This window comes from Sardina pilchardus, chromosome 19 (assembly GCF_963854185.1).
Source record: "Sardina pilchardus chromosome 19, fSarPil1.1, whole genome shotgun sequence".
Taxonomy (NCBI): Eukaryota; Metazoa; Chordata; class Actinopteri; order Clupeiformes; family Clupeidae; genus Sardina; species Sardina pilchardus.
In genome coordinates, this window is record NC_085012.1 from 215,001 (window position 1) to 232,500 (window position 17,500).

At 45.0% G+C, this 17,500-nt stretch overlaps 1 protein-coding gene across 2 annotated transcripts in view; it reads right to left on the reverse strand.

The window, feature by feature from the left end:
- LOC134065995 (zinc finger CCHC domain-containing protein 2-like) overlaps nucleotides 1-17,500 on the reverse strand; it is a 50,596-nt gene that overhangs the window by 13,679 nt on the left and 19,417 nt on the right. For both annotated transcript variants that reach the window (XM_062521153.1, XM_062521152.1), the window contains exons 4-7: nucleotides 16,544-16,615; nucleotides 15,847-15,947; nucleotides 11,290-11,399; nucleotides 1,555-1,620 (exon numbers count right to left, since the gene is read on the reverse strand). In XM_062521153.1, coding sequence (XP_062377137.1) covers nucleotides 1,555-1,620; nucleotides 11,290-11,399; nucleotides 15,847-15,947; nucleotides 16,544-16,615 — 349 coding nt within the window. The remainder of the gene's footprint in view (nucleotides 1-1,554; nucleotides 1,621-11,289; nucleotides 11,400-15,846; nucleotides 15,948-16,543; nucleotides 16,616-17,500) is intronic.

Consider the following 17,500-nt stretch of genomic DNA (forward strand, 5'->3'; position numbering starts at 1 on the left):
TGCTGTGCTATGCTGTGCTATTCTGGCTATGCTGTGCTATTCTGGCTATGCTGTGCTATTCTGGCTATGCTGTGCTATTCTGGCTATGCTGTGCTATGCTGTGCTATTCTGGCTATGCTGTGCTATTCTGGCTATGCTGTGCTATGCTGTGCTATGCTGTGCTATTCTGGCTATGCTGTGCTGATTGCCACTGTTATGTTGTGTGAGCAGCACATCTCAGTAAGGGTGTCAGGACTCAGGACAGGCAAGAGGAGAGGAGAGGAGAGGAGGGAAGGGAGGGAGGACCACAGGTCAGACTCCATGCTGGGGCCCTGTCCTTGAGAGACCCCAGACTCCTCCATGCTGGGGCCCTGTCCTTGAGAGACCCCAGACTCCTCCATGCTGGGGCCCTGTCCTAGAGAGACCCCAGACTCCTCCATGCTGGGGCCCTGTCCTTGAGAGACCCCAGACTCCTCCATGCTGGGGCCCTGTCCTAGAGAGACCCCAGACTCCTCCATGCTGGGGCCCTGTCCTTGAGAGACCCCAGTCCCGGCCTCAAGGTCACCATGTAGCGTAGTGACCTTGGGGCTGTACGGCTGCCCCTAGCATCACAGGAAGGGCGCCGAGCCCCAGGCTATTGTTTGGAAGCTAACCGCAGGGCCTGCGCGAGCCTGTCATTAGGAGCGTGTGAGCATGCGCCGTGGGGGCCGCACGGGGGAGGGAGGCGGACGAGTCCGTCTCCAAAACTCCCTCTCAAAATAAAAACGCACTCGCTCACTTGCCCTCTGCTCTGCTTTGCCTTTAATTCCACATGATGAAACCAAGCATTTGCACTGGATGTTGCCGTTTTCTGACTTTCCAAATTAGGCTTCCTCCATCTAAAAGAAGAAGCGTGTGTGTGTGTGCGTTTCTGTGTGCTGCCATTTTCTGAATCTCCAAATTCAGTTTCTTCTAAAAGAAGAAGCATGCCTGTGTGTGTGTTTGCATACTGTATGTGTGTGTGTGTGTGTGTGTGTGTGTGTGTGTGTGTGTGTGTAAATGTGTGCGTGTGTGTATGCGCATGTGTGTGTGTCTGTGTGTGTGTGTATGCGCATGTGTGTGTGTATGTGTGTGTGTGTGTGTGTGTGTGTGTGTGTTGGTCTTTTCTGGTCCTCCATCTAAAAGAAGACGCAGTTGTTGTGTGGCTCCTCGTGGCCATAATAACAACCTCAACAGAACATGCAGAACTTACAAGTTACAGAACTCAAAGCCAGTGTGTAGGATGCTTGCACTGACGTAGCAAAAATCACTCAATGCCATTCTTATTATGTTGACACAGACACAATCGTAACACTTGAACAACGCTAAAGAAGTTCCAACAAAAATATTTCCTGAGCGACCCCTTTCAAAGAAAGTAGGGGAATGGTACAGTATGTGTATCTGATTTGCTGATGATGTAGTACTATTCCTTTAGGGCCTAAAATGATAAAGTTGGCATAGCCACTGACAAGAGCAAACAAAGCCAAAATATCTAAAGTGATGCCTAGTAGGCCTATGCGGTGTCTAGTATGTGATACGCATTAGGACCAAACCCACCTTCCTCTTGGCTGGAGGCCTCAGAGCAGTCTTCCTCAAAGGCTTTTCCAGGGAGGACAGGGTTGCCTGCGGAGAAGAGAGACAAGCGGAGAGTCGGAGTCAGCGATTAAACATGCTATTGGCAGTTTTGGACATCAAAGGAATGTGGAGACATCGCCACTTCTGTTCAGTCTTACCCAGAGTTAACATGTTAGAAGTAGACCAGGTAGCTTGTATTTCACTTCCATTCTAGTTCATGTTTATCAAGTCTTTTACACCACACACAAACACACACACACACACACACCCACAATGCTCTTGAAAGCCCTGCAGATATAATAAAGTCTTCTTTAATTTCCACTCTGCCAGCCTCCAGGTTGATTATACAGTGTGATAGTTTACAGTTCGGCCTAAATGAAATGCCAGCGTTGTTTCCGTTTCAGGTGTATTGGAACAGCCTAGCCACCAAGCAGGTGCCAACCAGGTCAACAGAGGGAGCTCCAACAACTCTGACAATAAATTATTAATTTCATGAACCAACCATCTCAAAGCAATGAATTAATAATAGCCTACCACTGAGCACAGGCAAACAATGGAGAACAGCAGTCGTAGTCAGACTCTATGGTGTAAATGCAGTGGTATGATGTAGTTAGACTCTATGGTGTAAATGCAGTGGTATGATGTAGTTAGACTCTATGGTGTAAATGCAGTGGTATGATGTAGTTAGACTCTATGGTGTAAGAGCAGCGGTATGATGTAGTTAGACTCTATGGTGTAAATGCAGTGGTATGATGTAGTTAGACTCTATGGTGTAAATGCAGTGGTATGATGTAGTTAGACTCTATGGTGTAAATGCAGTGGTATGATGTAGTTAGACTCTATGGTGTAAATGCAGTGGTATGATGTAGTTAGACTCTATGGTGTAAGAGCAGTGGTATGATGTAGTTAGACTCTATGGTGTAAGAGCAGTGGTATGATGTAGTTAGACTCTATGGTGTAAATGCAGTGGTATGATGTAGTTAGACTCTATGGTGCAAGAGCAGCGGTATGATGTAGTTAGACTCTATGGTGCAAGAGCAGCGGTATGATGTAGTTAGACTCCATGGTGTAAGAGCAGCTGCAGTTAAGCTCTATGGTGCAAGAGCAGCGGTATGATGTAGTTAGACTCTATGGTGTAAGAGCAGCTGCAGTTAAGCTCTATGGTGTAAGAGCAGCGGTATGATGTAGTTAGACTCTATGGTGTAAGAGCAGCTGCAGTTAAGCTCTATGGTGTAAGAGCAGCGGTATGATGTAGTTAGACTCTGCAGTGTAAGCAGATGTATGATGGTGTAAGAGCAGCTGCAGTTAAACTCTATGGTGCAAGAGCAGCGGTAGAAACTATATTGTGTAGAGCAGCGGTAGTTGGACTCTATGGGGTCTGGTCCCTGTAATGAGACTCTATGGGGTCTGGTCCCTGTAATGAGTGCTCAGGTCTTTTCACAGGTCGTCTTATTGGACATTCTTAATACACCCCCACACGGGCCTCTCGCCTCTCCTCCCTCGTCACTCGGCCGCTGCCTCACGTTAATCAACCGCCTCGCACGGGGCTCAGGGACGAGCGCAGACACACACGGGGCTCAGGGACGAGCGCAGGTACACCTCACACACACACCTGGCAGCACACACCTTCTCTCACTATACCCAAACACACACACACACACACACACACACACACACACACAAACACACATACACCTCACAGCACACACCTTCTCTCACTATACCCAAACACACACAAACACACACACACACACACACACACACCTAACAGCACACACCTTCTCTCACTATACCCAAACACACACACACACACACACACACACACAGAGAGGGGTGAGGAGCAGCCGGGGGACTACGGGCTTGGGAGGGGGGAACAGGGTAGAATCCAAGGCATACCCTTCTCTGGTTCCCATAAATACATGCATACGGAAATGGACACAGCAGTTTCATCCACTGATCCGTATCGACTGTATACAGTTCGAAACAGACAAACGAGAGACAAGACTCAGAGGAAATGGAAAGACAAGATGTGTGTGAGAGAGAGAGAGAGAAAGAGAGAGAAAAAGAAAGAAAGAATGGAAGAAAGCTCTCCTGCAAACGCTCCCTTCCTTAGAGTCTGTGGTCTCCTATCTCATGGAGAATCGGTCCCTCTCAGGCACATGACTGAGGCAGTCGTTGGGGAATTTTGCTCCCAGTCAGGGTCAAATTTGCTTTGAATACCCTCCCCCCCTAACCTGACTTTCGCCAGATCCTGTAGTTCGCTGTCTGCTTCACACAAGGATCTGGGACTTCTCGATAGGAGATGTATTTCTGAAGGCGGGTCCTTGTAAAACATCCTCGCATGTGATTTGATAAACCACTTGCCTGTTATCTTGAATGACGTGCTAGGCTTCTTCAAGCTCTTGCCAAAGCCGGTCGGAAGAAGAGTAAAAACATCCTTGCCACCAGTAAATGTCTTCAAAACTATTCTCTGTTAATCTTTTAAAGAATGAATACGTGATAGATTCGACAAAACGGTTGAAATAGCAGAATCAATGTCAGCACAAGACTCCTCGCTGCGTGCCGCCATTGTTATTTGAATCAAACACTCGCTTCGGCGCTCCTGATTGGTTGCTAATTTTTTGAGCACTGGCACAGGGGTTTGGATTGCCCTCGCGTCCAGACCCTTGTGTGAAGCTCAGCGAAACGCCTCTGGTGGAGCATGGCGGAACTACAAGGGTCTGGCGAGAGTCAGGCTACTCCCCCCCTTCACCGACATGGAACGCTACGAGAGGGCCGTGAAAATCGCATGAAAACAAACATGATGTGTCCTGTGTGGGATCAGGAGGTGACGAAAGCTCAAATGCAACCGAACCTTAAAAGCCTGCAGCTGAACGTGCTGTCATTACAAACAAAAGGCCATGAGAGAGAAACAGAGAGAGAGAGAGAGAGAGAGAGAGAGAGAGAGAGAGAGAGAGAGAGAGAGAGAGGGGGGGGGGGGGGGGGGGAGGGGGCAACTCTCGTAGACAGGAAGTTGTTTTTCCCAACCTAGACTGTGAAACATGACTCATGGGCTCACACAAAAGCACCAACACTTAACAAATATTGACAACTAGACTTTAACTGATCCTACAACTAGCCTCATCTTTAACTGATCCTGGATAGGAACACTTAAAGAACCTCCTACCGTATCTAAGTACATAAAGTAAGTAAAATACCAGAACATGTGCAGAAAAAGGTGCAGTTAAACCTCCTCACACACAAAAAAAAAACATCTTAAATCTGAGAAAAACACCTGCACACATTCCCACCCCAGCACATGGATGGAGAGGCCATATTTGAGAAGGTCATGTGTTCTCGTGTGTTATAATCACACCAGTATGTGAGCAGAGAGGCGCCGTGGACCGTCCTGCCAACCAGCTGTTTCTTCAAGGCATCTTCCTGGCCACATACTGAACCATCACATCACACATAGAGTTGGGCTTTTGTCCTGGCTACATACCATCACATCACACATAGAGTTGGGCTTTTGTCCTGGCCACATACTGTACCATCACATCACACATAGAGTTGGGCTTTTGTCCTGGCCACATACCATCACATCACACATAGAGTTGGGCTTTTGTCCTGGCCACATACCACCACATCACACATAGAGTTGGGCTTTTGTCCTGGCTACATACCACCACAGCATACATAGAGTTGGGCTTTTGTCCTGGCCACATACTGTACCATCACATCACACATAGAGTTGGGCTTTTGTCCTGGCTACATACCACCACATCACACATAGAGTTGGGCTTTTGTCCTGGCTACATACCATCACATCACACATAGAGTTGGGCTTTTGTCCTGGCTACATACCATCACATCACACATAGAGTTGGGCTTTTGTCCTGGCCACATACCATCACATCACACATAGAGTTGGGCTTTTGTCCTGGCCACATACTGTACCATCACATCACACATAGAGTTGAGCTTTTGTCCTGGCCACATACCATCACATCACACATAGAGTTGGGCTTTTGTCCTGGCTACATACCATCACATCACACATAGAGTTGGGCTTTTGTCCTGGCCACATACTGTACCATCACATCACACATAGAGTTGGGCTTTTGTCCTGGCTACATACCATCACATCACACATAGAGTTGGGCTTTTGTCCTGGCTACATACCATCACATCATACATAGAGTTGGGCTTTTGTCCTGGCTACATACCATCACATCATACATAGAGTTGGGCTTTTGTCCTGGCTACATACCATCACATCACACATAGAGTTGGGCTTTTGTCCTGGCTACATACCATCACATCATACATAGAGTTGGGCTTTTGTCCTGGCTACATACCATCACATCACACATAGAGTTGGGCTTTTGTCCTGGCCACATACTGTACCATCACATCACACATAGAGTTGGGCTTTTGTCCTGGCTACATACCATCACATCACACATAGAGTTGGGCTTTTGTCCTGGCTACATACCATCACATCATACATAGAGTTGGGCTTTTGTCCTGGCCACATACTGTACCATCACATCACACATAGAGTTGGGCTTTTGTCCTGGCTACATACCATCACATCATACATAGAGTTGGGCTTTTGTCCTGGCCACATATTGTACCATCACATCACACATAGAGTTGGGCTTTTGTCCTGGCCACATACTGTACCATCACATCACACATAGAGTTGGGCTTTTGTCCTGGCTACATACCATCACATCACACATAGAGTTGGGCTTTTGTCCTGGCCACATACTGTACCATCACATCACACATAGAGTTGGGCTTTTGTCCTGGCTACATACCACCACATCACACATAGAGTTGGGCTTTTGTCCTGGCTACATACCATCACATCATACATAGAGTTGGGCTTTTGTCCTGGCTACATACCATCACATCACACATAGAGTTGGGCTTTTGTCCTGGCTACATACCATCACATCATACATAGAGTTGGGCTTTTGTCCTGGCTACATACCATCACATCACACATAGAGTTGGGCTTTTGTCCTGGCTACATACCATCACATCACACATAGAGTTGGGCTTTTGTCCTGGCTACATACCATCACATCACACATAGAGTTGGGCTTTTGTCCTGGCCACATACTGTACCATCACATCACACATAGAGTTGGGCTTTTGTCCTGGCTACATACCATCACATCACACATAGAGTTGGGCTTTTGTATTGGAACTTAGCTGGCTAATACTGTACCAACAGATGGTTAGAATTAGATACTGTATCTAGATGTTTTGGTAACTTCAACAAACACAATCGATTTCATTTTCACATTAGCACCGCTGTGCTGTTGTGCTGTGCTGTTGTGCTGTGCTGTGCTGTGCTGTGCTGTGTTGTGCTGTGCTGTGTTGTGCTGTGCTGTGCTGTGCTGTGCTGTGTTGTGCTGTGTTGTGCTGTGTTGTTGTGCTGTGCTGTGCTATGTTGTGTTGTGTTGTGCTGTGCTGTTGTGTTGTGCTGTGCTGTGCTGTGTTGTGCAATGTTCTGTGCTGTGCGATGCAATGTTCTGTGCTGTGCTGCTGTGCTGTGCTGTGCTGTGCTGTGCTGTGCTGTGCTGTGTTGTGCTGTGCTGTGCTGTGCTGTGCTGTGCTGTGCTGTGTTGTGCTGTGCTGTGCTGTGCGATGTTGTGCTGTGCTGTGCTGTGCTGTGCTGTGCTGTGCGATGCAATGTTCTGTGCTGTGCTGCTGTGCTGTGCTGTGCGGTGCACCGCTGTGGTCCTCTGCGAGGGATTTAGGGCCGGAGTGTGGATGACGCGGCCTCGGATCGACTCATCGCTCATATGAACACGAGTCTGCTACATCCGCACAGGGGCCGCACACACCTGTGTGTCAGAATGAGAACACTCTGACCTACCAAGCTCAACCAACACCACACACACACACTCTGACCTACTAAGCTCAACCAACACCACACACACACACACTTTTCTCTCTCTCCTTCACATACCAACACCAACAGAGGCCCTGTGTAATTCGTACACACTCTCTCGCACTCAAATACAAACATCTAAAGGTACACTATGCAAGATTTGTACCTTTACGAAGCCAATTTGATTGTCAACAAACTTATAATAGGCGACTATTCAGGCGAATATTGTAGCAGGTCGCTACCAAGAAAACCAGTCATGCAGCTTCAAGTACGGCGGTCCAACGACAAATCCTGCGGGACCCGTGAAACATTATCTTATCAGTAGATTTAGCTCCTTGGAGAGCTAAAGCATTTTCATTGTGTAGAGGGAGGATAAGTCACTAAATGTTTGCTGTTTACAACAGCAGAGAAAAATATAAACATATGGCGATTCTAGAGGGAGCCAGAGCCATAGAAAGAGAGAGTTGCGACACTCTTTGATGTCGCCGCCACGTGATCAAAAGTTCCAAAAAACCTGCGCTGAATGGCTGAATCGCAGGAGGGAGGGATGTACTTCTGGATGCTGGAAGGTGTAATCAATTAACTCATTGACTCCTGACTAAGAGATTGGCTGTTAATAGTTCCAAAACTCTAATAACTTGGAAGTAGCCTGGAAAAAGTGCTGCCATTTTTTCCTATGGAGGTTTATGGGAGTGTTGCCACTCTGTTTTATCTACCGCTTTGGTTCTCAATAGCAATTTTAAGTTGTTGCCTGAAATTGCACAGCGCCTGCTTCAGAGGCCGCTGTTCCCACCTAAAACTGCTCACAAAAAGTAAGGAAACTTGACTTTGGCCCATTATCTCTCCCCTTTAGTAATACCAACTAGTAAAGTGTTTCATATCATTTTTATCGTTGATTTGTCACCTTTACAACGAGGTATAGCTTGTAAGCATAGGGCAATCATGGAATGAGCAATACAGTCAAATGTCTGAGTAGTGCCAACCAAAAATGTGCCAAAATGGCCAGTAATAGGGTTCTGCTGCCAGACATCTCGTTTTAGGCTTCAAGTGCTACCAGGTGAGTTTAGATACCGGGATGAGATTCTGGAGCCAGTGGCAATTCCATATCTCCACAATGTGGGACCAAATGCCATCCTCCAGGATGACAACGCTCGCCCCCATAGAGCTGGGATCATCAGAGAGTACCTCCAGAATGTGGGAGTGGAGAGGATGGAATGGCCTGCCGTGACGTGAGTCCAGACCTCAACCCAATTGAACACTTGTGGGATCAGGTTGGGCGTGCTGTACGTGCCAGAGTCACCAACAGAACCAGGTTGGCTGACTTAACAGATCCTTATCGAGGAATGGAATGCCATCCCACAGCAGAATGTAGCCAGGTTGGTGACCAGCATGAGAAGAAGGTGCCAAGCTATTGTGGCTGCATAGGGATCCTCTACACGCTACTGAGGACCCTGACACTGAGTATAAAATGAACGCATGTATGCCTAACATGTTTTGTTTTCCTCATTTCTGTGGGAGAGTGCAATCGTAAATGCTTGAAGTAACAAAGGTGAATTCCAACAGCATAACAGGCCATTTTGGCACATTTTTCGTTGGCACTACTACAGGTTTGCTTGTGTTGCTCATTCCATGGGAGCCCAATGCTTACAAGCTGTACCTCATTGTAAAGATGACTAATAAACGATGAAAATGACATAAAACACTTTACTGATTGGTATTATTAAAGTGGAGATATAATGGGCCAAAGTCAAGTTTCCTTACTTTTTGTGAGCGGTTTAGTTTGGTCTATAATCAAATCAATGACCTCTTTGGAAAGCTGAAAAACTAGGTTCTTGGGAAACAATCAGAGCAACTGTGTACTGACGCAGAGTTACAGAGGCTAGAATATAGTTTTTTTTCTTTCTGCCGGATTACACGCATCTCTGAACTGACTACATTTCAGCCTGAGATGGTTGAGAAAGCGAGCGGATTCAAGTAAATTCCTCTATCGGTTAGGAGCCCGGCAATAGCTAGGTCCTAACTCCAAAGTTTAATTATTTCTCCCGTGTTTGAAAGTGTTTCACTAGCATCTCACACAATGACAATAAAATAGTAATGAAATCATATTTAAACATTATATTCATTTTCTCTTATTGCTTATTCAGAGAAAAGTTTATGTTTGACATAATGGCCACGCCATTATTTAGGAGTCTGGAACTACGTGCCATTTTGTTCCATTGGCAAATCCCTTTATGATTCATCTTGGTAGCTAGACCATCTTTGTTTCAGTCCTTTAGGTCACTTGCTATGGCTTAGGGCGTTTTCACACCGACAGTCTTTAGTTGGTTTTAATCAAAATTGAGTGTGTTTGAGCCCTTGTTTTGGTTCGGTTCGGCAGAAGAGGGATAACTATGATTAGCAAGTTTACAGCATATTAAGGCTCCAGGCATAACTTTATTCATTTTGATGTGAACATATCATCTTTATTTCCCCGGTATACACCATAGAACAGGGGTCACCAACCTTTTTTCCTCCGAGAGGCGAGAGCTATATTGACTAAATGGACAGGCCGAGAGCTTTTATGTTAGCAGTAGCATGCCATGTATTCACATAGCTGATCTCCACCCAAAACTGTTGAACACTATTTGTCTGCTTTTTAAAGGTTCCTTTCAACTTATTTACCTGGTCTCTGTAGACTGTGAATTTGATTTCATAGGAATTTTAACATGTTTCCCAAGTGACTGGGTTATCAGATTTATGAACATCTTCCTCAAACCTTCTGGAGAGCTACTTGGAAACAGCTGGGGTAGTGGTAGCTCACAAGCTGCCTGCTGTAGGAATCCACCATTTAAACCCAGCATGTTCCATTTAAGTTTAATTAATCTCATGTGTTTCAATAAGAAATTCCTGAAATTATGAGGTTTGATACATTTTCACTGTGTAATCCTGCGGCTTTAGTGTTCTTTTACCTGACTGCATTAACTGGCAAACGCAAAACAAACATAAAATCAATTAAAAAAATAATAAAATACTTGTTAAATGTTATTGAACACATATTTGGTGCTTTTACTACTTTGTGCTATTTTGACAATCGATTTGTCATGGTCTTATCTGGAACACATGTGGGCTTAAATGGTGCCCCAACATTTTCATACAGCCTGAACATATTAAGACTGAGTTGGTCAAACAGCACCATACACCCTCCCCACATCTCGAGTGTCACAGAGACACTCAAGGACCTAATCAAGTGAACATTGACAGTAAACATTTTTACTGTTATCCATCATCATCATCATCATCATCATTATCCTTCATCAAGACCTCTCAGGAGTCGGACAGCTGGAGTTCATGAACGTAAACTGGCAGTTCATAATTCTTGAATTTCCCCTTGTGGATCAATAAAGTACCTATCTATCTATCTATCTATCTATCTATCTATCTATTTATCTAATGGCTGTACAGTCTAGTGCTGTTCCAGACCCATCTGTCCCGATCACCCAGAGGGACATTACCAGAACCAACTCACTCACTCACCCAGAGGGACATTACCAGATCCGATCACCCAGAGGGACATTACCAGAACTGATCACCCAGAGGGACATTAGCAGAACCGCCTCAGAGCGGTCCCAAAGCATCGATTAGTTCGGCCTTGTTCTCTGACAACTGAGGGTCAGTCGGGTTGGACTGGACATGGGGAGCACACAGTGCAACAGGGAGGCAAATCGAGGACACTAGGATACTAGGATACCAGGACACTAGGATACTTCACAGAGTCATGCATAAGCAGCAGTTCTCTCTCTCACACACACAAACAAACAAACAAACAAACAAACAAGCAAACAGAAACTTACATTTGCTGCAGCTGTTACTGGAGGAGGAAGAGGAAGTGGAGTCGGTGAGGAAGAAGCTGCACACCTTTCCAGTCTGACGGAAGGCAGGAGGCGCAGACAGGAACGTCTCCCTGGAAACAACAACAACAACAACATGACCACTTACTGTAGCATGAACACACCAACAACATGACACACCAACAACATGACCACTTAGCACGAACACACCAACAACATGAACACACCAACAATAGGGGTGCAACGGATCGAAAAAGTCACGGTTCGGATCGTTCCTCGGATCAAGAGTCACGGATCGGATCATTTTTCGGATCAGCAAAAAAAAAAAAAAAAAGACAAGACAAGACAAATAAACATAGTTTTGTCTTTGACGGGATGTTGTAACGTGGCTCAAGCACTTTCAGCATGTGTTTAAAGTAGGCTAGTGTTGTCACGATACCTAAATTATTGTTTCGATACCGATACTAAGTCAAGAATCACTTTTTCGATGCTTTTTTTTACCATTTTAGTTGATTTGGTGTTTAATCACCTTATATTGAATATTGTGTGATCATTCACACCAGTGGCCATCCAAGATTCTGCTTGACCCTCCACACACAATCTGCATAATTACTAGTAGCTACAAATGTTTAGTCATTTGTGTAGGCCTACTGATTTAGTTATCTTTAACGTGGTGTGGAGGAGTGCGCATAGGAGGTGTGTGTAATTGAGTCCCTGTCGCTTTAAGAAATACGTGAGGGTAATTAGGCTTCAGTCTCACGGTTTTATTCTTGATAAGTTGGATATAGTGCATGATGACAAGGATATTTCATTAGATAAAATACATGTTAATAAAACTAACAAGTCGAAGAAAATCTTTCTGGGATCATAAAAGAGATGAGTGTCTTGCAATGCTCCTTTATGATTTTAGTGAGCACAAGCTATCTCCAGATGTACAAGTTAGCCAATGTTGCGTAGCTTATTGCTGACATTGAACCCAACAGTAGGCTAAGCCTAAATTACCTAAATATCATAGCATAGGTAGGTGCGCAACAAACTTGAGATGTAAGTGAGCACAAACAAACTTGATATTAGGCTATTATTGTGCTGCTGCTATGCAGCCACATCAGCACTACTAGCAGCCATGTATTGCTGGTTATGGCATGACCGCCAATAACGTGTGTGAGAGCAGAAAAGACGCGCAGGCAGGCTAGGGGAGCAGAGCAGGGAGGGACTAGAAGCATGCCTTGTGGACACGCATGTTACTTCAAAAGAACACACGGACATTATTATTAATAATTATTATAAATCAATCCGCGGATCATGTGTGTGCCGAACCGAAGATACTGATCCGAACGGATCACGGATCAATGATGATCCGTTGCACCCCTAACCAACAACATGACCACTTAGCATGAACACACCAACAACATGACCACTTAGCATGAACACACCGACAACATGAACACACCAACAACATGAACACACCAACAACATGACCAACAACAACATGACCACTTAGCACAAACACACCAACAACATGAACACACCAACAACATGACCACTTAGCATGAACACACCAACAACATGACCACTTAGCATGAACACACCAACAACATGACCACTTAGCACGAACACACCAACAACATGAACACACCAACAACATGACCACTTAGCATGAACACACCAACAACATGACACACCAACAACATGACCACTTAGCACGAACACACCAACAACATGAACACACCAACAACATGACCACTTAGCACGAACACACCAACAACATGAACACTTAGCATGGACACACTAACAACATGACCACTTACTGTAGCATGAACACACTAACAACATGACCACTTCGCATTAACACACCATCAACATGACCACTTCGCATTAACACACCATCAACATGACACACCAACAACATGAACACACCAACAACATGAACACTTAGCATGAACACACCAACAACATGACCACTTAGCATGAACACACCAACGACATGACCACTTAGCATGAACACACCAACAACATGAACACACCAACAACATGACCACTTAGCATGAACACACCAACAACATGAACACTTAGCATGGACACACCAACAACATGAACACACCAACAACATGAACACACCAACAACATGAACACACCAACAACATGAACACACCAACAACATGACCACTTAGCATGAACACACCAACAACATGAACACACCAACAACATGAACACACCAACAACATGACCACTTAGCATGAACACACCAACAACATGAATACACCAACAACATGAACACACCAACAACATGAGCACTTAGCATGAACACACTAACAACATGAATACACCAACAACATGAACACACCAACAACATGACCACTTACTGTAGCATGAACACACTAACAACATGACCACTTAGCATGAACACACCAACAACATGAACACACCAACAACATGACCACTTAGCATGAACACACTAACAACATGACAACTTAGCATGAACACACCAACAACATGAACACACCAACAACATGACCACTTAGCATGAACACACCAACAACATGAACGCACCAACAACATGAACACACCGACAACATGAACACACCAACAACATGAACACACCGACAACATGAACACACCAACAACATGACCACTTAGCATGAACACACCAACAACATGACCACTTAGCACGAACACACCGACAACATGAATACACCAACAACATGAACACACCAACAACATGAACACACCGACAACATGAACACACCAACAACATGAACACACCAACAACATGAACACACCAACAACATGACCACTTAGCATGAACACACCAACAACATGACCACTTAGCATGAACACACCAACAACATGACCACTTAGCATGAACACACCAACAACATGACCACTTAGCATGAACACACCAACAACATGAACACTTAGCATGAACACACCAACAACATGAACGCACCAACAACATGAACACACCGACAACATGAACACACCAACAACATGAACACACCGACAACATGAACACACCAACAACATGAACACACCAACAACATGACCATTTGGCATGAACACACAACATGAATCCCTGCCCTAACCAATGCTAATATTATCTGATCTAATATTCTACACAGAGAGATCTGCATCCGAGGAGGAGCTGGCGATACAAAGTAACCAGCCTCTGCGTTCAGTAGCGATGCTTTGACCAGGAAGGGCGTGCTACTCTGCATCATCCTGATGCATCTGATAGAGCACCAAATGTCTGGTCAGAGGTGACATGCCACAAGGAGGGAGAGGTTACATTCGGGAAAACAAAACTAAACTAAAGTTTTGCTTGTTTGCTCTGGAACCAAATTCTCCTGCAGGCTATGATCAAGACAAGGCCGAGCTGCAACATAATCACCTATACAACACCACCTGAAACACCACCACCCACGTCACCGACTTCTTCTCAGTTATCACACGCCCAGGCAGGTAGCTCTCGGTTCCTCCATTCCCACTGCTGTTACCGCACCACCCATCTGATGCCACTTCACAGAAATGGAAACTTAAGGAAATGCAGTCAGTCAGGTTTGATCACCAGAAGGGGGCGTTGTTGCTCTCACAACACATAAAAGCAACACTAGGTGTTCGTGTGTGTGTGTGTGTGTGTGTGTGTGTGTGTGTGTGTGTGTGTGTGTGTGTGTGTGTGTGTGTGTGTGTGTGTGTGTGTGTGTGTGTGTGTGTGACAAGGTCTATGTTAAGAAGTCTTTCTGTTTTATACTGGTACAGGAAGATGAGCATTCCTTCACGATGATTGGGCAGGGACACCAAGTTCAGGATTCCAGACTTCATTTAATCACTCGTGTTAGTTTAGCTATGTGTGATACGCAGCAGCAGTCGGCCATGACGTACGCATCAGGCGCTTGACTTCCAATTCAAACCAGTTTTCTCTCCAGACTCATATTTAATTATCTTCCAGTGTGTTAAGGGGTCATAAGGGGTCTGCACTGGGGAGGGTCAAACATTTCATAGCAGAACATAGTTCAGGTCAGTACACCACCTCAGTACACAACAGAACCAAAAGCAGACAAAGAAAAGGTTTGGTTATGCATCCGGATCCTAGACCCCACTAGAACCTTCTGCCGTTTGGTGCAAAGTGACTGTGGACACCAACACACAGTAGCCACGTTTACATGGACAGTTTTTTGTCATTCTGAATATTCCGATTGAAAATGTTTGCGCCGTCTGTTTACATGGCACTTTCTATTCCGATCAGGTGCTTTCAAGCGCTTCAAATTCTCGGATCGGAATAGCCGTTGTTGCCTACTTTTCATTGGTAAGAAACATCAGTCAATGCGAATGACCCTATACATGGGTGTTCATTCGGAATAGGAACGGACTACACCACCTCTTCCATTCCGATTAAAATTCTGATCGGATCAGGAATTTTCATTCCGATTGAGGTGTTTTATGGCGATTTTTATTCCGATTGAGCTGTTATTCCATTTCTAATCGGAATAGAGGTGTCCATGTAAACGGGGCTATTGACAGACACGGAAGGCGAGAGCGGAAGAGAACTCGAGCACCACTCACCTGAGGTTCCTCTCCACGTCCCGCTGCTCGTGTTTCTCGCCCTGGTTGAGCAGGCGCAGGATGCTCTTCTCGAACGACTCCGTCGACTGCTCCTTCGGAAGCTGCCGGCGGAGAACAGAAAAAGGACAAGCACAGTTCGATCAGGCCTGGGAGATTGATCACACTGTTGCAATGGGGCAAATTTGCTCTTCTATCAAAAATAATCAGGCAACACAGTGAAATTCAATAGAGCTAACTGCCAACAAAAAGATCACAGTATCATCATCTTATATGTGAACTATCTTTGCTCCAAATACACTGGAATGACAAGCACAAAGGAAGCTTGTTACAGAACAGGTTTTACTTTTACAATGTTTTTTTTATCATTTTATCTGATTACATGCAAATGTGGTAGACTCAAGAGCATGCATCTTGTCTTGTGCAATGATGTCAGTGACGCCCACCCATTTGCTGAGGATATCAACAACAGTATATTTTCCAAAGGAAAGAAACGGCCTCTGCAAGGGTTGGCGTGGCGACACTCCCTGAAGGCCCATACCAAGTTCTCCAGCTCTAGATTCATACGTTTAACAGGAGGCTTTCTAGCTCTAGATGTGTTTTCGTTACTAGTGCAGATTTTAGATCCATACCTTTAACAGGAAGATTTCTAGCTCTAGATGTGCTTTTGTTACTAGTGCAGATTTAAGAAGATCCATACCTTTAACAGGAAGTTCTCCAGTTCTAGATGGGTTTTCGTTACTTTGCTTGATGTTGAGTCTGACCACTTCACCTGCAAAGACAAGTCAGTGAATGAGACTCACATAACATCTCTTAAAAAGAAAAAAGAGTGAACGTAATGTGCTGAAAACATTAAAAGCCTACATTTAAAAGAAAAGAGTGAACGTAATGTACTGAAAACATTAAAAGCAGACATTTAAAAGGTTTCTATTCCACAGTTGTACATCGTGCCACAACTGTGATGGACACAATGATTGTCTAGTGACCGGCGCCATTTTGGAAAGCTTAGAATGTCATTTCAGGCCGTGTGTGTGTGGGTGTGTGTGTGTGTGTGTGTGTGTGTGTGTGTGTGTGTGGTTCACGTGTCATACAGTTCTACATTTACACTTAAACGGGCTGAATATGTGAACCATAGAGAAAAGTACTTATCCAAACGTTCATTTCCTGCCTGAGTGTGTGTTGGCACGAGGAGAGCAAACACACATAAATGAGCCGGCCGCCCAAAACATTTGGAGCAGCAAGGGGCACAGAACATATTACTGAGGGAGTAACAAGCACCATGTGTTTGTTACAGAGAAGAAAGAACATCAACGCCACGTTAGAGGAGAGAGGGGCTGCAGACTAAACATCATGTCTGACTGCAAACGTGCGGATTGTTGACTGAATATGAGGCTTTTGATGTGTCCAGACAGACAGAGACAAATAAGCGAGTCGCTGACTCATCTCGAGCATCCCACCACACTGCAGACAGCTCTCATTAGCAGGAACAACCAAAACAAAAGCTCCAAACAGTGAGCTTGAGCATTCCGCTCGCTTATGCTGACGCAGCACTTTTGTCTAAGTCCCCAAGTCTCCCTAAGTTTCCATTCCTTGGAAGGTGACTATTCCTGTTCTCCTGGTAGGCTATATGCATCTGATTTGGTTTATAGATCAGACA